General features: G+C 44.0%; 1 protein-coding gene and 1 long non-coding RNA gene across 3 annotated transcripts; one reads left to right on the forward strand and one right to left on the reverse strand.

Annotated features, from left to right (window-relative positions):
- Positions 1-549: 549 nt before the first annotated feature.
- Positions 550-14,921, forward strand: LOC138751118 (anamorsin-like). Of its 2 annotated transcripts, none has more exons than XM_069913189.1 (4): positions 550-741; positions 3,922-4,040; positions 8,383-8,535; positions 13,273-14,921. In XM_069913189.1, the coding sequence occupies exons 1-4, from the start codon at positions 607-609 to the stop codon at positions 13,277-13,279; spliced, it is 414 nt and encodes a 137-aa protein (XP_069769290.1). In that variant the 5' UTR covers positions 550-606; the 3' UTR covers positions 13,280-14,921. The 2 variants fall into 2 exon arrangements, with proteins under 2 accessions (XP_069769290.1, XP_069769289.1); XM_069913188.1 differs by lacking the exon at positions 13,273-14,921 and adding an exon at positions 8,648-8,942.
- LOC138751119 (uncharacterized) lies at positions 10,526-13,665 on the reverse strand. Its single transcript, XR_011349722.1, has 2 exons — positions 13,312-13,665; positions 10,526-10,902 (listed from the first exon to the last, which is right to left on the reverse strand). It is a non-coding gene; the product is annotated as an uncharacterized lncRNA (long non-coding RNA).
- Positions 14,922-22,777: the final 7,856 nt, after the last annotated feature.

Raw genomic sequence — 22,777 nt, forward strand, 5'->3', positions numbered from 1 at the left:
GGGGAGACTGGTCACAGACTGGGAAGTCAATATGCTGAGTACCTATGCTTTGTCCTCTGCAACTGCAAGGATCATCCAGTGGCTAACTACTTCGATTCCACATCCCATTGCCACACTGATATGTCAGTCCATGGCCTCTTGCACTGCCAACTAAGGCTCCCATAAGTTGGAGGAACAGCATCTGTCTGGACACTCTCCAACCAGACGGCTTAAACATAGACCTCCAATTTCTTTAAAATAAATCTCCTGAGTCTCTATCTTTCTGGATCCTTCCAGCTCCTCATGCCCTTTCCTTCCCTCTCCTCATCACCTCAGCCTTTTTCCTCAACCCTCTCACCTGTATCTACTTGTCACCTGTACTTCTCCCTCTGCCTCGGTCTCCCTCTGCCTTGGTCTCCCTCTCCTCTCCTCTCACCTTTTATTCCAATGCCTTCCTGAGTTTGCTCATAACTTTATGAAAGGCCCTTTCACTTCCAATGGCTGCTGTGTTACTATAGCATGTTTGTGTTTTGCAATTATAAATTGAAATAACTCCATTCAACAAGAGGACACTTTGCAGAAAGCTGCCACAATTTGAAGATGACAAGTGGAAATATTCGCTGATCAATGGATACACATCTGTATACATACTGTCAGGAGCTCAGACAGATGGAATTTGGTGTTGCAGAAAACCCACAATTAGATCCCACTGCAGCAAAGGTTTGGATCTTGTCAGCGATGGATATGAATGATGAGGATGTGGTGAGTTCCCGCCATCCCTTCCGCCCCTCTCCCCTTCCCCACTGCCTCTCCCCTTCCCTGCTGCCTCTCCCGGCCACCTCTTCCCACTGCTCTTCCCCACCAGTTCCCTCCCTCCCCATAAGGCAAGCAAAGTGTCACCATTAATATTGTCCGGCACCCCTTACTTTAAGACTTAATGGTTAGTTCAACTCCTTTATAGCACCAGTGATTGGAACCAGACTGGGATTCAAGTCCTGTGCAGTCTGTAAGGACTTTGTACGTTCTCCATGTGTCTGCATGGGTTTTCTCCAGGGGATCCAGTTTCATCTCACCCTTCAAAATGTTCTGGGGGTGTAGGTTAATCGGATGTAAATTGGGCGGTATGGACATGTGGGCCAAAATGGCCTGTTACCGTAGTATATGTCCAAAATTTAAATTTAAGACCCAGATGCAAAAGAGGTTCCCTTCAGAGACACCAAGTGATGGTGGATTCACCTCCAGCGTTCCCTCAGCCTTTGCAATGGCACAGACCCCTATTCAATTCATTGGCAACCTGAGCTCCAGATCCAAACAACCAACACGATCAGGAAGCCTTTGGCACCTGAGGCCCTTGGGGAGCTGTTCCTGAGGGAGCCTCAGCACCCTCAGGAATTTCCAAAGTTATCAATCATGTGTTGCCCTCACTACTTTCTGCGGGACTTATCATAGCTGGGAGCTGCAGCTCATTGACATCACTATCTCAGTGTCCAGGGATCTCGAGTATCTGCAAGGTTGAATTTGCAAAATTCAGGGATGCTTTTAAGGGAAGTAGGTTTCCAAGGGGGAGGGAGAACAGCCACAGGGTATGTAACAAGATAACATTTTTAATTTGAAGATGCATCATTGTGATGGGCCCTTCTGGGCCACAAGCCTGCACCACACAAATACATCCATTTGACCAATTAAGCAACTAACTGTCCATCATTGGAATGTGGGAGGAGGCCAGAGCACCCAAGTCACATGGAGAACATACAAACTACTCAGAGATAGCAAAGGATTTGAACGCAGATGCTGCCACTGTAATAGTGTTGTTCTAGCCACTACACTGACCAAGCTGCCTCTTTGGCTTGGCTTCGCGGACGAAGATTTATGGAGGGGGTAAATGTCCACGTCAACTCCAGGCTCGTTTGTGGCTGACAAGTCCGATGCGGGACAGGCAGACACGGTTGCAGCGGTTGCAGGGGAAAATTGGTTGGGTGTTGGGTTTTTCCTCCTTTGCCTTTTGTCAGTGAGGTGGGCTCTGCGGTCTTCTTCAAAGGAGGTTGCTGCCCGCCAAACTGTGAGGCGCCAAGATGCACGGTTTGAGGCAATATCAGCCCACTGGTGGTGGTCAATGTGGCAGGCACCAAGAGACTTCTTTAGGCAGTCCTTGTACCTCTTCTTTGGTGCACCTCTGTCACGGTGGCCAGTGGAGAGCTGCCTAATCAATAAGTAAAATGTAAGATTAACAAAACAAGGTCGAAGGTACAGCAATGTAATCAATATCCAGCAAGTTTCCTATTTTTTTGATCATCAGGGACCTGGGTTTACAACAGCTGGCTTCAAAATCTCAGAGGTTGGCTTACACTGCCCTCCATAATGTTTGGGACAAAGACATGTTTTCCTTTATTTGCCCCTGTGCTCCACAGTTTTCAAATTTGAAATCAAACAATTCACAGGTGATAAAATGCACATTCCATATGTTATTCAAGGTTATTTTTATACATTTTGGTTTGGCCATGTAGACATTACTGTACTTTATATACATAGTCCTTTCTTCTAAGCTTTTGATCAACTTTGGAGTCTGTACTTGCAATTTTTCAACACAAGTTGTGCCAATAAAAGTCAAAGAACCCAGTATGAGGCTGAAAAACAAGAATAAAAAAGTAAGAGACATCGCCCAAACCTTAGAATTACCCAAATCAACTGTTTAGAGCATCATTAAGAAGGGCTCAGTACAATAATCGCAAAGGGCCAAGGAAGACCCCCCCCCCTACTGCTGTGACAGAAGAATTCGCATCATAATGAAGAAAAGTCCCCAAACACCTGTTCGACGGATCAGAAATACTCTTCACAATGCAGGTGTACTGTTCGCAGAAGACTTCATGAACAGAAATACAGGGACTACACTGAAAGATGGAAACTACTATAAGCCACAGAAACGGGAGAGCCAGATTACAGATGGCCAAAAAGTATTTAAAAGAGCCTGCAGAGTTCTGGAAAAAAGTCTTGTGGTTAGATGAGTCTTAAGATTAACCTGTATCAGAGTGATGGCAAGAGCAAAGTGTGGAAGCATAAAGGAAGTGCCCAAGATCCAAAGCAGACCACCTCATCTGTGAAACATGGTGGTGGGGGAGTTATGGCCTGGGCATGAATGGCTGCCACAGGTACCTTCATTGACGATGTAATTGCTGATGTGATTAATTAATTCTGAGGGGTATAGAAGCATCTGCTCAAGTTTGAGCAAATGGCTTCAAACATTAGATGGCACTTAAACTATAGCAAATCAATGATCCCAAACAAACTGCTGAAGTAACAAAGGAGTTTTTAAAAGCTAAAAACTGGAAATTTCTTGAATGGCCAATCATCTGATCAAAATTTAATTGAGGATGCCTTCCATATGTTGAAGAGAAACCTTAAGGGGAAAAGTCCCCGAAACAAGTAGGAGCTGAAGACGACTGTAGTAGAGGCCTGGGAGAGCATCACCAGAGAAAATGCTCAGCACTTGGTGATGTTTATGAATCACAGACCTCAAAGAGTCATTATATGCAAGGGATGTGCAACAAAGTTCGAAACATAACTTCAATATACATACCATTGCTTTGTCCCAAATGTTATGGTCCCCTGAAATGAGAGGACTTTGTATAAAAAAAAATGCTGTAATTTCTACATGGTCAAACCAAAATATATTCAATTAACCTTGAATAAAATCTGAATGTGCACTTTAATCATGTGATTGTTTTATTACAACTATAAAATACAGCACAGGGACAAATAAATGAAAAAAAGAGACTTTACCGTAAAATTAAGGAGGGAACTGTATGAATGCCTTTCAGAGTCGTTCTGTTTTTCCTTATGGAAGTCATTGTTGTGGCCTGCCCAGCCTAGGACAGCAGAAGTAGTTCAATTGCTGTTGAGTAACACGGAGAGATTTCTGTTATCCCCGTCTCTGTTCTTCCACAGGAGCTCATAGATTCTGATGAGTTGTTGGACGAGAACGATTTGAAGAAGCCTGACTCTGCCTCGTTCCATGCCATGAGCTGTGGAGATGGCAAGAAAAAGAAACGTGCCTGTAATAACTGGTCAGTGTCCTGCTCACGCCCAGAACTGCCCCTAATGTCAACATCAGCATCAACTGCCTGCCTGATAGTCATCCTGCGTCTATGAAGTCAGTGAATCCGTCTTTGACCTCACCACCATGGAACACTACGACACAGAAACATGCTTTTCAGTCCATTTTGTCTGTGCCAAACTATTATTCTACCCAATCCTATTGACCTGAACCCAGACAATACCACTCCATACCTCTCCCAGCCATGAACCTATTCAAATTTTTCTTTTATGTCAAAACTGAACCTGCTTTCACCACTTCAGCTAACAGCTCATTCCATACTCTCACCACTCTCTGTGTGAAGACATGCCCCTAATGTTCCCTTTAAATGTGAAAATAATGGTCTGCCATGTAGACTAATGTAGATTAATCAATTTTAATTAATATTTCCATGTGCTTTGCTGCTTTGTGAAAGAATACAGAGCAGGTCATGGGCACTTTAAGAGAAATGAGAGACCCCATGATGTGTATCATCAGGCAAACCCCAGTTTGCTTGTAAATCTCCATTAGCCTTAAGCTCCTCAGATTAGACCAATCACAAGAAAAAAGATCAATGAAATGTACAAGCTAAATGTCAAGTTTATTGTTATCTGATTGCACAAGTACAACCCGACGAAACAGCGTTCTCTGCTCCTCAGTGCAAAACATGCAGACACATAATCAGACATAACACATACAGACAACCAATACATATGCAGGACAATTATTCATACTGGATATACAAATACAGGTATGTGCCACTTAACATCCATTCGGGCAATGTCCGACCGCATATATGTCCGTGGTCCCATAATTATTCAATTACCACGAGCAAGTCCGCAGCAATTTAGAAAAAGCGATTGTTAGCTTTAGAAAATCCTATACTGTATAACCACTCTCCCCACAACCCTGTATCAGTCTTCATTGCCCCGCTCTCTCCCCACGGCCCCATGTCATTTCCCACACTGATCTCAGAGCTCTGCTCACTGCCCAAAGCCCTGTGTTGGTACCCACAATGATTCCACTGCACCGCTCTCTCTCCACAGCCCCGTGTCGGTCCCCACACTTATCCCACTGCCCACTCTATCCCTACAGCCCTGTCAGTCCCACATTGATCCCTCTGCCCAGAGTCCCGTGTCAGTCCCCACACTGATCCCACTGCCCAACTCTTTGCTCACAGCCCCATGTTGGTCCCCACACTAGTCCCTACTTACAAATAAAAATTGTACAGGTAGACTACCATATCCCACATAGCTTTTCTAAGAATATAATATGGGATTCGCACAAACTTCCACATCGCATAATATCCAATTTCACAGAACATATCGTGGACATTAAGCACTGCTTACCTATAAATATATTGCTTCGTGAATATGAGAGTCTCGGGTGGTTAGTGCGAGCAGTTCCGTTCAACATTCTCACTCTCCATGCAAAATGTTTAGAGGAATGTGACTCTTCGATGTAAATCAAGATGTTCTGTCTTGTATCTCGTATTAGTTATCTCCTGGGTATGAATGAAATAATGTGCAAACAAGTGTGATGAATGTCCAGATGTTAGTTCCCTATCTTAGGTTAGTAAAAGAATTCACAGTAACAGGGGCTGTATTATCTCTTGGGTGCTGACTGAAAGAATTGTAAATGCCTGATCAAAGCTAATGGTTTCAGAACATTGATGCCAGAGTCATAGCAAAATTTCCACAGATGTATGGTGAAAGTGTGCTGACCAGCTGCAAAAGGTAGTAGACACAGCTCAGGACATCACAGGTAAAACAAGCAGGAAGGCTCAGAGCCCTCATGCCCATCCACACCAATCCTTTTTGACAAGATGGAGTAATTTAAAAGAGATCGAGAGAGACATCAGACTGACGTATTCTGGTGAGGGTGAAAAGCAATGATGACAAAATCAATGAATCTGGGATGACAGGATATCGAATATTTGATCAGAAAAAAAGGAACCATTTGGGATACAAAGCAACTGGGAAAATAATGGAATCCCCCCCTGAGCAACATAGAGGGTTTTGGAGAGTAATTAAGTTGAGGCCAAAATACACCTATGAAACTGCTTGGCAAGTAAGATTAAGGAGAATATCAGGATATTCTATAAATACTACCAGGATAGAGAAAGAGATGATCAGGACCAGTGGGGGAAATGTTGCCTCAGTAATGGAGTTTTTTTTTGAGGAGGTAATTAAGAATATTGATGAAGGCAAGGTGGTGCATAATGTGCATAACAATTTCAGTAAAGCATTTGACAAGATCATCAAAGTTAGGCTGTTTCAGGAGCTTCAGAATGTTGACGTAAGCTGGCTAACTGTATCCAAAAGGATGCAGAAGGTGGTGGTGGAAGGATGCTTTTCAATTGACAAGTCTGGGACCAATGGTGTACCATGGGGGTCAGTGCTGGAACCCTTGTTTGTAATGTATATAAACGACTGCGAAGTGAATGAAGGAGGTGTGATTAATAAGATTGCTGGTGGCAAGATGAGTGTTTTTGGAAAATTGTATTTATTAAATCAGGGTTAAAATACAATAATGGATATAACAGAAAAACAAAATACATGCATGAATTTTTATGTAAATAAAAACCCCTTAAACCCCCCACCCCCTACCCTAACCCACTCACCCCTACCCACCCCCTTCTAATCTACCCCCAGAAAGAAAGAAGAAAGAAAGACATAACATGAAATTCATAAATTAACTACCATGGTTCAGAGCAATACCACTAATGTGTGGGAAGAGGATTTAATAATTCAACCCCAAGTAGCCCAAATAATGCCTCTAAGTTTTAGCAAAAAAGGAGTAATTATTATGTAAATTATGTTATTTTTTTCCAATGAAATGCAAGATCTCATTTCCAAATGCCATCTCTGAATACTTAAATTAGTCTCATTTTTTTCAAGTAATCTCCAAACATTTTCTTGCCACAGCTAAAACCAATCTCAAAAAAGCAATTTGAAATGTATTAAGGTGGCAAGATAATTGATAGTGGTGTGAGGGTTGTCTAAAGTTACAGCAGATGGTAAGTTTGGCAGATCATTGGTAGCTGGACTTTAATCAGAACTATTGTAAGGTGCTTCATTTTGGGAAGTTGTACCTGGGAAGGGCACCAGGAATGTTGATGAGCAGAAGAACCTCTGGGTCCTGGTCTGTTGTTCCCTGAAAGTGGCAGCACCAGATGATTCAAATGTTATGTTGCTAGGCCTTAAGGCACTGAAGTACAGGGAAAGGTAAAACATGTTTGCTCTTTATTCCCTGGAGTATCGGAAGAATGAGGAGAGATTTGGCAGAAGTATGTAAAATTATGAGGGGTATAGATAGAGTAAATGCAAGCAGGCTTTTCCACTGAGGTTAAGTAAGAAAATCTCAAGGTCATGGGTTAGGGGTGAAAGATTTAAAGGGTAAATTTGGCAGCAAGGTTAACATAGTAGTTAGCACAGTGCCATTACAGCACCAGCAACCCGTGTTTGAATCTGGCACTGTCTATAAGGAGTTTGTACATACTCCCCTGTGTCTGCGTTGGTTTTGTCTGGGTGCTCCAGTTTCCTCCAACCCTTCAAAAATGTGTGGAGTTGTTGCTTTATTGGTGGTGGGGTGGGGGTGTGGCATGGGGTCTTGGGCTATAGTGTTCACTGGTTCTATGTTATGTCTTGCTTAGACCACAATTGGAATATTAAGTCTAGTCTGGTTGCCACACTATCGGAATGAGGTGGTGATAGAACTCAAAAGATTCACCATGATATTGCCTGGATTGGATGAATTCAGTTATAGGGAGAGGTTGAATAGACTTGGCTTGTTTTCCATGGAGTGAAGGAGGCTGAGAAGTGTGTTAGGACTCATGAGACTGTGAATGCTGGAATTGGGAGCAAAATACTATCTGGTGGTAGAACTCTGGACTTGTTGAAGGGTTCTGTCTCCTTTTCTCTCACTGATGGTTCTCGACGCACTGAGCCTCTCCAGTAGCAGTGTTTTGCTTCAGGGGATGAGATAGATAGATGGGCCAAATCTTTATCCCATCGTAGGGATATTTAAAAAAAAATGAGGGCTTCAGCTTAACATGAGAGGAAGGAATTTAAAGGGGATCTGAGGGGTATTTTTTTTTTAACTGGAACTTGCTGTGGGAGATAATGGTGGAATGAGACAGTCATTGTGTTTAAGGGTCATTTAGACAGGCATCCAAATAGGTAAAGCAGAGGATGAAGTCCTCATGAGAAAAAGGATTGGTGTGGATGGGCATGAGGGCTCTGAGCCTTCCTGCTTGTTTTGTTTTAACTGGGCTCTTTTAAGTCTCCCAGCCTGACAGAACCTTCCTTCACTGTTGCCTTCATCCTCTTCAGGACTCCTGGACCCGTCGCAGCTGCTGCCAGTGCTCACTGTCACTGGACCCGTCGATTGCTGCACTCGATCCGATGCCACTTGCAGCGGTATCACCCGCCACACCATGCAACTTGGCTCCGCCCCACCACTGGAGCTGAAGTGGGTACGCTGAAGTGGGTACCAACCACCCCTTTGATATGTCAGTGCTGGTTTATCGCGGCTTCTTATCTGTCGGCCGGCCCGCTCCCTCTGCTCTTCAGTGTCGCTGTTTTGTGACTGTTACAGATGCCGACTTTGTCTCAGGCCTCACACATACCATGAGGGTGCCGACCTGGCGATCCTACTGTGGGAGGGGATCTCCAGCTTCTCCCCATCACCAGGGGCTTCATAAAGGCTTTCTTTGTGTACTTGCCAGGAGGCAGCGCTGTCTTCATTTGAATCTTGTACTCCCTGCGGTGTGGGTCGTTCAGTTGAAGCTGCAGCTCCCTCCTCGGTCCTCAGAGCGGACTCACTATTTTCCTCGCCATGAGGCATTTCCAGCTGGGCCTCTCATTTTAATGAAAATTCTTTTGTGCTTTTATTTGCGAATTTACTTTTCTTAGTGATTGTTTCTTCCCACGTCATTTTTTGGTATTTTGGTTATTCACTTGAGGTTTTTAACCTATTTATTCTTGAAAATCCTGGGAGCTCTAGGATTCCACCTCCTACTCTCCCCACATCACATGACCCACCCTTGCTCTTTCTTATATCGTGATTTCAATATTTTCTGATCGTATGTCACCTCTTTCTAATGATTTAATCTTACCAACAGAGCAACAACACACCTCTGCTTACCTGCCTATCCTTTTGATAGAATGTATCCTTGGACATTCAGCTCCCAATGACAGCCATGACTCTGCGATGGCCACAAAATCCTACCTACCAATCTGTAGATATACCACAAAGTCATCCCCTTTATTTCTTATGCTGCGTGCATTTAAATATAAAACCAGCAATGCTGTATTTGTTATTATTGACTGTGTCCTTGTGCATTGTAAGTCACTGGCTGCAATTTTGACCTCTCTGCCACAAACTCCCTTCCAGCTGCTCCATCTGGCCCTTCTGTTGCCTCTTCACTTATATTCCCATCCCCCTGAAAACATAGTTAACCCTCCCCCACAGAGTTAGTGATCCTCCCCACCAGGAGACTGGTTCCACTCCAGTTCAGGTGAAACTTGTCCCACTTGTACAGGTCTCGTGTCACCCCTTCCCTAGAATGATCCAAGAACTTGAAACCCTGCCCCCTGCACAGTCTCCTCAGCCACTCATTTATCTTCATGCTCTGACCTTCCTTACCTCAGTAATCCAGAAATTGCCACCTTGGAGGTCCTGCTCTTTAGCCTCCTACCTAACAAGGACTCTACCCCATTGCTGCCTATGTCATTGGTACCAATGTTCCACGATCTCTGGCTGTTCACTCCCTTCAAGAATATTCTGCAGCCACTCAGATTCATCCTGGACCCAATCATGCAGTAGGCAACACACTATTCTGGCATCTCTTGTGGCTGCATAATCTCCCATCTGTTCCCCTACCTATTGAGTCCCCTATGACTATCGCTCTGCCCGACATCTGTGGCTGAGAGCAATCCACACTGCTATTGGTCTGGCTGCTGCCTTGCCAAGATAGGTCATCTCCCTATCCAAGGTATTGAAAGGTATCCTCCCTCCTCTCCTCCTTACCCCCACCCTGCCCTCCGCCCCACCTTTTTATTCAGGTGTCTACCTGATTTTCAACACTCCTGAATGGCTTAGTCCCAAAACAATGACTGCTTTTTACTTTCTATGAATGCTCTTGCATTCTTGCATTCTTGCTGAGTTTCTCCAGCACATCTGAGTATGGCATTAGACCCCTGCATCTGCAGGCTCATGATGTTTGAGACGTTGTGTTTGAAGCACGGCAATGATTCTAAGGGCCAGTTTGGGACACATTCCTGACTAGCATAAAAATGGATTTAGAGATGTCCAGTGGGGAACAAGGTTGGTGTGAGACTAGAGTCCTGGTCAAGGGCAAGGGATTGGGATGAGCAGCATGTTGCCACCTCATGCTTCATCAGTGTGACAGGGAGGAAGGGTTGGTCAGTGACGACTGTGTACATGTAAGATTGAGACACACAGAGATAGAGGTGAGCACAGCTAATTTTATTATCTGCTCATATTCTATTCTTCATGATTCAGCTCCTGCTCCCCTTCCCTGAGATCAGGTATGACAAGAGTTGAGGTTGGTGGGGCAAGAACAGGGCAAATGTAGCTGTGTGGCCCCCTCCCCAAGGAAAGGGCCACAGGCCTGATTCCTGGAATCAGTGACAAGGGAAGGATCATTGGAGTCGAGAGCAAGGAAGCAGCCAGCCTGTATCCAGCTTGATGAATGGTGTCTGTGATCAATCCTCCGCATTCTTCTGATCTAACCCTGATGAAAGCGTTTCTTCAGCACATCCAGTGCTCTGTACATCCACATCTGGGTGGGATGCACGCAGATCTCCATGCCCCTCTGGGTTTTGAACCTGTGCAGAGGAAAGAGTGAGGCCAGTGTGTAATTTTGGGGATCAAGTACTTGTGTGCTACAATATGCCCTCAAATTTCACCGGCAACTCTCATCCGCCTGATTAACCCAACTCCAGGGAACTCTGCAACTTGATTGTTTCACAACCAAGTCTGATGTCAATGTTCTCCATCAGAGATTCATGTAGCAATGACAGAAAACAAGGGGCCAGTGGATTACAGAGGAAGGCACCTCCACATTGTGTGTTCAAGCGGCAGGTTCCCTGGCTCGTGCAGTGAACTCTGGTCCCAGGCCAAACATAAGACCATGACTTAGGAGCAGTAATAGATTATTCAACCTATCTAGCCTCGCCATTTAATCATGAGCTGTTCCATTTTACCACTCAACCCCACTGCCCGGCCTTCTCCCCATAACCTTTAATGCCCTGGCTAATCAAGAACCTATCAATCTCTGCCTTAAATACACCCAATGACCTGGCCTCCACAACATGCAAGTTTACCTTCAGGCTATCCTGCAAGAGGACTCTAGGTCCCTTTGCATCTGAGTATTTTAATTTTTCTCCCCATTTACAAAATAATCTGCCCATAGTTGGACCATGGGAATTGAGCGGAGTCATGGTGTCTTGTGGGAATGTATTGGAACTGAAGATCTGGCAACTCCTAAAACTGAACAAAGTAGGAGCACTACCCTCCTCTCATGAGGTTTTTATTAAATCATCTTCAAACTACTCACCTCCTGTTCTTTCACTGAACAGGGTCATTTTGTTAGTCTCCAACTGTGGTGGTATGTAATTACACCACTAGGTCACCAGGGGTTATCCCAGTGACCTTGTATATTAAGCAGACCAGAGCTACAGTCTAGCCTTCCAGGTTTGTTTTGCAGAGGGACAAGATCTCTTAGTGTACATATTAGTTTATTAAAGCTGTCTTATACTAGCACTGCTGGTGTGATTATTGTCAGTACAATTTAATAAACTAATATGATAGCTACTAGCCACTGTAGCTCTGGACTGCTTTATATACAAGGTCACCGGGATGACCCCTGGTGACCTAGTGGTGTAATTACATATCACCACACCAACAGTATAGAATTACTTGGATATAAATTGCCCAGCTGCTGAGGTAGAGTTTGGTCCCTTACCTTCACAATGGTTGAGAGTTTTGGCTACTCATTCTGTAGTTTACAGGTTCTCCAACAGTGCCTGTTGTTGAAGACAAACTGGGAGAATGGAATACAGTTCTGATGGAAAGCAGGGGGTCAGGGATGGGAATTGGGATAGCACTAGTGATAATCTCTGCCTGGAGCCAGGAGAACATCACTTCCCAAATCTCTCATTGTCTGATGAAAGTTCATCATCCTGACGCAGGTGCCTCTCTCCACAGACACTGTGGGGAAAACCAGCATTTTCTCTTCTCTGGTGCCTTTGCTTATGAACTAGTGGGATGTCTTAGATCCTGCTGGGGTACGAGTGGCTGAAAGGCCTTGTGCAAGGAGCCAAGGTGTTTAATTTGTTACTGAGTTCATTCCTGTCGAAGGTTAACTGTACTGACAATAACCATAACAGCAGTCCGAGTATAAGACAGCTTTAATAAACTAATATGTGCACTAAGAGGTCTTGTCTCTCTGCAAGACAAACCTGGAAGGCTAGACTATAGCTCTGGACTGCTTTATATACAAGGTTACCGGGATGACCCCTGGTGACCTAGTGGTGTAATTACATATCACCACATTAACAATGGACTCTTTTTATAAGTTTTATTTTTCACACTATGAACCATATTGACCAAAATACACATATTTTCCTCTTGAATACACACAGTGTCATTTTCTCCCCTTTCCCTCCCCACCCACTAAACATTCAACATATACAACCCATTAAACAATGTCATCACACAATGAAAATAAACAAGAAAATTGTGTCATCTACTTTTACATACTGTGATGTTATTTCTTAAATTATATGTTTTTTTTCCAATGGAATACATTTATTCATTTCTATGTACCATTGCTGTATTCTGATTTCCAGATTGACATTATACATTTTATTGCTACAGTTAAGGCTATCATAATAAATCTTTTTTGTGCTTCATCCAAATCGAGGCCAAGTTCTTTACTTCTTATATTACTTAGAAGAAAGATCTCTGGATTTTTTGGTATGTTGCTTTTTGTGATTTTATTTAATACCTGATTTAGATCTTCCCAAAACTTTTCCATTTTCTCACATGCCTAAATTGTATGTACTGTTGTTCCCGTTTCCTTCTTACAGCGAAAACATCTATCTGATACTTTTGAGGCGTGGTGTATAGCCTGTGTAACCAATTATATTGTATCATGTGTAACCTCATGTTTATTGTATTTCTCATATTTCCAGAGCATAGCTTTTCCCATCTTTCATTCTTTGTCAACTTACAAGATGCTCGGGGGTGTGCAGTTGAACTCGACTTCAGGATAAATGGAGAATTGATCCTCTGTCGTGGATGGAAAGTTTGAAAGCACTGTGGGGAAAAGAGGTTATCATATAAAGTGAGAAGCCATTGGGAAACTATTGGTGGTCTCACTACCAGTGGTCAGATCTCATCATCAATGAACAGCTCACAACACCAGTGAACAGCTCAAAATTAAGTGGTTAGCTCTCACCAGGAGTGATAAAAGTTCAACAGCTCCAGTGATCATTTGTCACCATCAGTGGTCAGCTGTCAGGACATCCACGAGTCAGCCCTCACCACCACCCGTCTGTCTGTCTGACCTTGCGGTCAGTGGTTTTTCTGGCCAGTGTGCTCAGTTCCTACTGGACTGCTGCATCTCCAGACTGTCCCAGCACCAAAATCTCACTCACTGTCAGGGCAATCTCAGACCTGGGATTTGGATTTAGGCAAAGCCCCTCTTGTTAATTTTCAACTCCACAAAGTTATGAGCGGGGTTTTGTTGGAATGAATGCCACAAATCCATGGCATTATGGTGTGAAGGAGTTGAACATGGAATTTCCTGTCCAGTCAGAAGGGATCATTTTTCACTTCCTTCAGTTAGAACCAGCTCAATAAGGAACCTGGTGCACTGAAGATCGTCATAATTCACCACAAAATCTCAGAGAAAAGAACAAACATGGCAACAGAATATATAAACGAATATAGTTTGTAGGACATGCATTAAATGCCTCACCATCAAAGATGGGAGAAAGTTATAAATCTATTAACACTTTTGACATGCTTTGGTTTTTTACAGATGTACAGATTTACATTATAATGATTATTCACACAAACCAGCAAGGCTCTCAGTGGAAAACGAAGTGCAATGATCAGTTAAATGAAGAACAAATAACCTGCCGAAATAGAAATGTTTAAAGTTTGTATGGTATAAAGATTTGGATAGAGCTGTTATATTGGAAGAGGTTAAATGTGTATAGTTGAGCGTTCAAACAAATATTTGAAAGAAGGAAGACAGGGGGAAGATATTGATTAAGATATTGACAAAGGAAGGGCTCGCTAACTTGAGCGGTTAGTGAGAGAGCAAGCATGGGTCAAGCAACAGCTCTGCTAAAGCGGGTTACTCAAAACATCAAATGTGTTTTTAAAATAGAATGTAGAGCAGCTCAGGAAACCGTGAGAAGGGAGTATGTTTGTTCAGTAGCTGCAGATCATCAGACTGGATGTCTGTACAGAGGATCATTAAAACAGCCAAGAGGATCACATAGATCTTCCTTGCCTCAAAAGACATTTACTAGAAGCACTGTCAAAGAGGGCTCAAGGAATGATAGAAGACCCTTTGCATTCAGCACCAAGTATCTTCGAACCTACTACCATCAAAATGAAGATACAGAGCATTTAAATCAGGACTTCTGGGCTGGGGAATAGCTTCTTCATACAGGCTCTGACACTGATGAACAATCATCCCAAATATATATACATAGATAAATCTATTTTGATTATTTGTGTGATCTCTACATACCGAGTACTGTTTATTTTTGTGCATGCACCATGGTCTGGAGAGATGCTGTTTTGTCAGGTTGTTTATGTACAAGCAAAATATGATGATAATTTTTAAAAGTTGGACAGTAACAGGCCCTTTTGACCCTTGAGCTTGTACTGCCCAATTACACTCAATTTATCTATAACTCCAGTACGTTTTAAATGCTGGGAGAAAACCAGAGCACCCAGAGGAAAACCCATACAGACACGAGAAGAATGCACAGACTCCTTACAGATAGCACTGAATTTGAACCCCAATTATAACAGCATTGCGCTAACCACTCTGCTAACCACGCCACCATTTTTTCAAGTTTAATGAACTTAAAATTGGCCAGAAGGAGGAAAAGCCCCAGTGCATAGCAGAAGAGACCACACATGATCAATCAGGTTCTGGGACTCAACAGAGTCAAGGATGTGCGAGGTAAGTGGAAGACCTTCAAAGGTGAAATTTGGGAGTACAGAGTTTATATGTTCCTGTCAGGATTAAAGACTAGGTTAGTGGGCATAGAGAACCTTGGTTTTTGAGGAATATTAGGGATCTGGTTCAGAAGAAGAGAGAGGTGTATAGTAGGTATAAACAACATGGAGCAGACGAGGCACTTGAGTATTAAAAAATGCAAGAGAAACCTGAAGAAAGAAATCAGGAAGGCTAAAAGAAGACCTGAGATTGCTTTTGCAGACTAAGTGAAGGAAAGTCCTCAGGGGTTCTACACATATATTAAGAGCAAAATTGGTCCCCTTGAGTGGTCGCCTTTGTATGAAGCCAAAAGAGATGGGGAAGATCTTAAATGTGTTTTTCCATCAGTATTCACTCAGGAAACAGGTACAGAGTCATTGGAAGTAAGCAAGACAGGCAGTGAGATCATGGAATTTATACAGAGTAAACCAAATAAGGGTCTATTTTATTTTATCCAATCCCCAGGCCCTGACAAGATAGTCCCTCAGGCCTAAATGGAGGCTCGTGTAGAAATTGCAGGGATTCTGGCAGAAATATTTAAAACGTCCTTAGACACGGGTGAGGTGCTCTAGGATTGGAGGGTAGCTCACGTTGTTCCATTGTTTAAAAAAAGCTCCAAAAGTAACCCTTAAATATATCAGCCGGTGAGCCTGGTATCAGTAGTAGGTACATTATTGGAAGGTCTTCTGAGAGATTGGATATACAATTATTTGGATAGCCAGAAACTGATTATGGAGAGTCAACATGGCTCTGTGTGTGGTAGATCATGTTTAATAGAGTTTTTTGAAGAGGTTACCAGGAAAGTTAATGAAGGAAAAGTTGTGGATGTTGTCTACATGGACTTTAGTAAGGGTTTTGACAAGGTACTGCATGGGAGGTTAGTCCAGAAGGTTAAGATGCCAGGTATATATGGTGAAGTAGTGAACTGGATTTGACGGGAGAGGCCAGAGAGTAGTGATGGATGATTGTTTCTCAGACTGGAGGCCTGTGACTAGTGGTCTGCCTCAGGGATCGGTTCTGGGACCATTGTTGTTTGTCATCTATATCAATGATGGAGATGATAATGTAGTAAATTGGATCAGCCGGTTTGCAGATGATGCTAAGATTATAGGCATTGTAGATGGGGAGAAAGGCTTTCAAAGCTTGCAGAGGGATCTAGACCAGATGGAAAAATGGATTGAAAAATAGATGGAATTTAATGCAGACAAATGTGAGATGGTGCATTTTGGAAGGACAAACCAAGGTAGGACATACACAGTGAATGATCGGGCACTGAGAAGTGCAGTAGATCAGAGGGATCTGGGAATACAGATACATAATTCTCTGAAAGTGGTGTCACATATGGATAGGATCATAAAGAGAGATTTTGGCGTATTTGTCTTCATAAATCAAAGTATTGAGTACACGAGTGGGGATGTTATGTTTAAGTTGTATAAGACATTGGTAAGGTCAAATTTGGAGTAATGTGCACTTCTCATCACCTAACCACAGGAAAGATATCTAAAGGATAGAAAGAGTGATGTTGCCTGGAAAGGATAACAGGTTAGGACTTTATTCCCTGGAGCATAGAAGAGGGGAGATATGCTGGAGAAACTCAGTGGGTCAAAGTGTCCTTTATGTAGCAAAGGTAAAAATACATAATCAACATTTCAGACTTGAGCCCTTCATCAAGATATGAAAGAATGTCAGCAGGTGTCTGAACAAAAGGGGGGCAAAGGGTTAGAGTAAGGTGCAGAAGTGAGGGATGGGACAGCAGTGATCAGGGGAAGGAGGGATAGCTGAATGAGTGGAAGGGGAAGGGAGGGAGGAGAAAAAAAGTCAAATAGGTTAGCAGAAACTAGAGATGTCTATTTTAATGCCATCTGGCTGCAGAGTGCCCAGATGGAAAATAAGGTGCTGTTCCTCCAATCTGCAGGTGGTCTGGGTGTGCTTTGCACAGACGTGAGCATGGGATGGTGACTTAGAACTGAAATGGTTGGCTACTGGGAGTTCTTTGTTACTGTAGCGGAGGTGCTCAGTGAAGCGATCTCCAAATTTGTGACCGTTCTCTCTGATGTAGAGAAGAGATGGAAGATTTGATAGGTATATTTAAAATTATGAGGGGGATAGACTGAGTATATGTAGATAGGCTTTATCCACTGAGGGTAGGTGAGATACAAACCAGAGGACATGGGTTCGGAGAGAAAGAGGAAACATTTAGGGTTAACATAAGGGGAACTTCTTCACACAGAGAGTGGTAAGAGTGTGGAATGAGCTCCCAGCTGAAGTGGTGAACATGGGCTCAATTTTAACATTAAATAAGAATTTGTACAGATACACAGATGGGAGAGGTGTAGAGGGCTATGGACGATGCAGGTCAGTGGGACGAGGCAAAAAAAAATGGTTTGCAACAGACTAGAAAGGCTGAAGGGGCCTGTTTCTGTGCTTTAATGTTCTTTGGTTCTATGTACACAGATCCACAGATGGCGAGCTATCCAGAAAGCCAACCCTTAATAAGTGCAATAGAAGTGCATTTGGGCAGCACAGTTGGTGTAGCGGTTAGTGCGATGCCTTTACAGTGCCAGCGATTGGGACATGGAGTTGAATCCCACGCTGTCTATAAGGAGTCTGTGCATCCTCCCCGTGTCTGCATGGGTTTTCCCCGAGGGCTCAGGTTTCCTCCCACCCTTAAAAATGCACTGGGGTGTAGGTTAATGGGGTATAAATTGGGCAGCACGAACCTGAAGGCTGAAATAACCTATATTTAAACATTTACATTTTTAAAAGAGAACACAGGACAGGGTGCAGAGTTTCAAGGTGAAATCAGTTAGTTCATAGCAAGAGGCACATTACTGGTGTGAGGTTCATTCAAGGGTCTGAAAGCAGTAACAAAGAAACTGGTGGAACATGATCTCACATTCCCCAAATGAGAGTGGGTTAAATCCTTTAGTACGTTGGCTGCATTTCTGATGCAGTGGTAAATTAGATGGAGTTAATGGAGGGAAGGAGGTGTTTATATGATGGTCTCAGCTACCTTCACCACTCTGCAGTTTCTTGTGTTCCTGGGTGGAACAGTTCCCATATCACACTGACAACTAATAAATCAATTATTCAAGTCATGATGAGGCTCTTGGGTTCGGTTAAGTTGAGTCATATCTTTCAGGGGAAACTCGGATAGGAGTTGATGAGTGACTGAAATTAGATACTTTTGTATACATGACAGCAGATACTTCGATTGACCACATGTGTTGTTGGTTCTGATCAGCGGTGTCTCATTAAAATACACCAGATGCTAACCAGGGAATTTTCGAACAATTTTCAAGTTCAGAAGAGGAAGATAAGCAGGGATGTTCATGTGCAGAAACAAAGGAGCATCTGAAGGACCTGTCAGGTTGCTGCAATGTTCATTGGAGAACAGACCAAGAATGAAAAGAGGCGGCAAGATGAGGCAATGGATCTACATACTTACGAGTCCACTATCATTCAGAGGAATACACCAGCATAACACACAGTAGATACAGAATAAAAACAGCCCCTTTGACCCACCAAGTTCATGAGAACTGTCCACACCATCTTCAGACATTTTGGGAAGTTAAGCAAGAAATTGCTGGGGCACCCAGCAGAGATAATTTCTTTTTAAAATAGTTTTATTGAATTTAATAATTGTCCTATCTTTAGCTGCAGGCAAGGTATCTTAAAACTGGAGTGAGGCTAATGTTGAACTTTCCCAAGTACATCACTTCACTTCTGCCACTTCTCCTCCCAACTCCGCATCCTGTCTATAATCCTGTTGTAACCCATGACAACCTTCAGATCATCTGCTATTATGACCCTCATAATTTTGAATAACTATCAAAATATTCATTCTGCGGTGTTCCAGGGAAAAAGAACTTACGAAATTTGCCATAAGCACTCTCTATGGCCCTATAGGGCCATAGAGACTATAGTCCCAGACTACAGTGTGAAATAAAGTGCAATGATCAGTTAAATCAAGAGCAAATAACCAGCTGAAAAATAAATGTTTAAAGATTGCACTGTATAAAAAGGATAAATATGTACCACGATTCCTCAGTTCCATAACATTTCCTGTGGAGATCTTACCCTGGCTCATACTCCCAAAATGCAATGACTCACACTGTGATAGTACAGATCTATCACCAATTTACATAGTGTATATAGTTACTGTATCTAGACTGTGCTTACAGCGATTGGCTGAGAGCTAAACCACGCCTATAGTCTGGGCTATATAGGGTTGAGTCCCTAGCCAGGTCGGATCATTCCGGACTGGTCGGCCACCTGTGAAGAGCTCCTGTCTTTTGCTAATAAAAGCCTTGGTTTTGATCAACAAGTCTTTGATTCTTTCAACGAGCTCTACAATTTTATTAGCAAAAATAATTTTTTTGAAAGGGATGGAGCGTTTAACTCGGCCAGAAAAACTTGATATCGACTCACAGTCAGCAACAGCCTTCAAAGCCTTTAACTTCTGGCTGCTGAACTTTGAAAACTTCCTGAGATTCATTGAGGTGGAGGAGGATAACCAGCATCTAACACCATTGCTGTCTATGGTGTCCTTGAGAGTCTACGAGAACATCCAGGATGAGACCACTTACACCGCAGCCATAAAGGTACTGAAAGAACTGTATGATCAACAGGTAAACAGAGTTCATGCCCGGCTCGTGCTTGCTTCGAGGAAGCAACAGCCTGGCGAGTCCAGCAGGGCATATTTACAAGTATTAAAGGCGTTGGGCAAGGACTGTAACTGTGTAGACAAAACTGCTGCCGAGATCACAAACTATCTCGTCTGGGATGCCTATGTGGCCGGGCTCCGATCGAACGAAGTGAGGCTGCGCTTGCTCGAGCAAGGGGTAGAAAAACTAGAGGATGCAGCCTTAAAGTCTACCGAGTTCTCTAGGGACTGAACCCCTTGTTCTGATGTGAGTAGAGTGCCCTTCTACCCTACCGCCCCCCAAGATACTGACAGCCTGTCGGCTGCTGCTACCCTGCCCCATGCGAACCCAAAATGTTATTTCTGCGGGAGGGACAAGCACAGCAGGTCCCAGTGCCAAGCAAGAAAAGCCAGGTGCCAGAAGTGCCTTAAAAAGGGCCACTTTGCTGCACTCTGTAGGTCTAAAATGGCCGCCAGCAAACACAGTGCCTCGTGTGAAGCCCAATCGCCATTATCCCATTCAAACTCTTCTTCCCCAGGGCTCTCGTCCAATGAGAGCGAGGGCTCCCCTGCACGGCAACGCCTGACGTGACGGAGACGCCGAACCTGGAAGGGGCAGCCCACCCTCGCAACCATGGTGTTGGCCCGCCTCTCGCCCCCGTGCGGAACACTCGACCCGGCCTCAGTCCCGACTGTGGTAACCGCTGCTGCTGCCGCTGCCACAGCCAGCTCTGGGGCCAACCAGGTACTCACCCTAGCGTCCATCGCTGATGACAGCCGGGGCCCGACCGCTACGACCGACGACCTACCCACCGCCAACCGCGAGCAACTACAAACCCCACTATTTACCTTTCATCCGCCGACGCAGCCACAACAGCACTTCCGGGAATTCCTCCAACCTGCTCCTCCAGCGTTGACTACGTCATCCCGTTGCGTGACGTCATCCCATTGTGTGACGTCATCCTGTTGCGTGATGTCATCACGCGAAACTCCCCTGTCAACTGCTTCAATAACACTAAACCAGCAATGCTCTCATCCCCTCACCAGAGCAATGGAACTGATTAAAGTGCATGGACACTACACCAGTTGCTTATTTGACTCTGGGTCAACTGACAGCTTTATCCAGCCAGATCTGGCCCTCTGTTGGGGACTTGACATTATCCCCACTACCCAGAGGATCTCATTAGCGACGAGGTCGCACTCCCACATAAAATTTCAGCTGCTGTTTACACTCCATTCTTCCTTCAGGTCTGGATTCTGCTGCAAGCTTCATTCCTTGCTGAAAGTGTAATTTAAGACATTTTCACGCTGATTAAAGATGATAGACGACACACAACTCGTCACAGGTCTCCACAAAGAGACACCATACATCACAAGTATCCACTCAAAGGCACACCACTCGCCATAGGTCTCCACTCAGCGACACACCACTTGTCTCAGGTCTCCACTCAGAGATACACCACTCATCACAGTCTCCACTCAGAGACACACCACTCGTCATAGGTTTCCACTCAGTGACACACAACTCATCATGGGTCTTCACTCATTGACACAGCACTTGTCTCAGGTCGCCACTCAGAGGAACACCACTCATCACTTGTCTCCACTCAGAGACACGCCCTTTGTCTCATGTCCCCACTCAGAGACACACCACTCGTCACATGTCTCCACTCAGAGACACACCACTCATCACAAGTCTTCACTCAGTGACATAACACACGTCACAGGTATACACTCAGAGACACACCACTCATCCAGGTCTTCATTCAGACACATCACACTTGTCACAGACCTCAATCAGTCACACACCACTCATCACAGGACTCGATGCAGAGTCATATCACTCGTCATGGGTCTCCCAACAGAAAAACAACACATTAAAAGTCTCCACTCAGAGAATAGCCACTCGTCACATTTTCCACCAAGAGACACACAACTCGTCATATGTATCCACTCAGAAAAATTCCACTAGTCACATTTTCCACTCAGTAACATGCTACTCGTTACAGGTCTCCAGTTAGAAACACGCCACTTGTTACATGTCTACAGGCAGAGAATTCGTCACTGTTCTCCACTCAGAGAATGACCAGTCATCACATTTTCCAAACAGAGGCACAAAACCCGTCTTAGGTATCCACTCAGAATAAATACCACATGTCACATTTTCCTCCCAGTGACACACCACTCATTACAGCTCTTCACTCAGTGACATAACACTCATAAAAAGTATACTCTCAGAGACACACCACAACACAGGTCTCCACTCAGTGACCCACAACTCATCACAGATCACCACTCAGTAACCCACAACTCGTCACAGGTCTCCACTCAGTGATACACCACTCGTTACAGGTCTCCACTGGGAAACACACCATGATCACATGTCTCCATACAGAGATACACCACTCGTCATATGTCTCCACGCAGAGAAACACCACTCGTCACAGGTCTCCATGGTGATATAATCCACTCATCACAGGTCTTCACTCAATGACACACCACTCATCACAGGTCTCCACTCAGATACACGTCACTTGACACAGGTCTCCACTCAGAGACATACCACTCAGCTAAGGTCTCCACTTAGAAAAATGCCAATCGCTACAGGTCTACAGGCAGAGAAATACCATTCATCACAGTTCTCCACTCAGAAAATGACCAGTCATCACATTTTCCAAACAGAGGCACAAAACCCGTCTTATGTCTCCATGAAGAATAAATACCACTCGTCACATTTTCCACCCAGTGACACACCACTCATTACAGGTTTCCACTCAGTGACATAACACTCATCACAGGTCTTCATTCA

The sequence above is a fragment of the Narcine bancroftii genome, unplaced genomic scaffold (genome assembly GCF_036971445.1).
Source record: "Narcine bancroftii isolate sNarBan1 unplaced genomic scaffold, sNarBan1.hap1 Scaffold_726, whole genome shotgun sequence".
In the NCBI taxonomy this organism is placed as follows: domain Eukaryota; kingdom Metazoa; phylum Chordata; class Chondrichthyes; order Torpediniformes; family Narcinidae; genus Narcine; species Narcine bancroftii.

Bases quoted from the DNA above. Each gene is read 5' to 3' on its own strand.
- LOC138751118 (XM_069913188.1), top strand. From the start codon at position 607: ATGGATACACATCTGTATACATACTGTCAGGAGCTCAGACAGATGGAA. The intron at 4,041-8,382 runs GTCAGTGTCCTG...CATCCTCTTCAG, and splicing joins AAACGTGCCTGTAATAACTG to GACTCCTGGACCCGTCGCAG. The intron at 8,536-8,647 runs GTGGGTACCAAC...TGACTGTTACAG, and splicing joins GCTGAAGTGGGTACGCTGAA to ATGCCGACTTTGTCTCAGGC.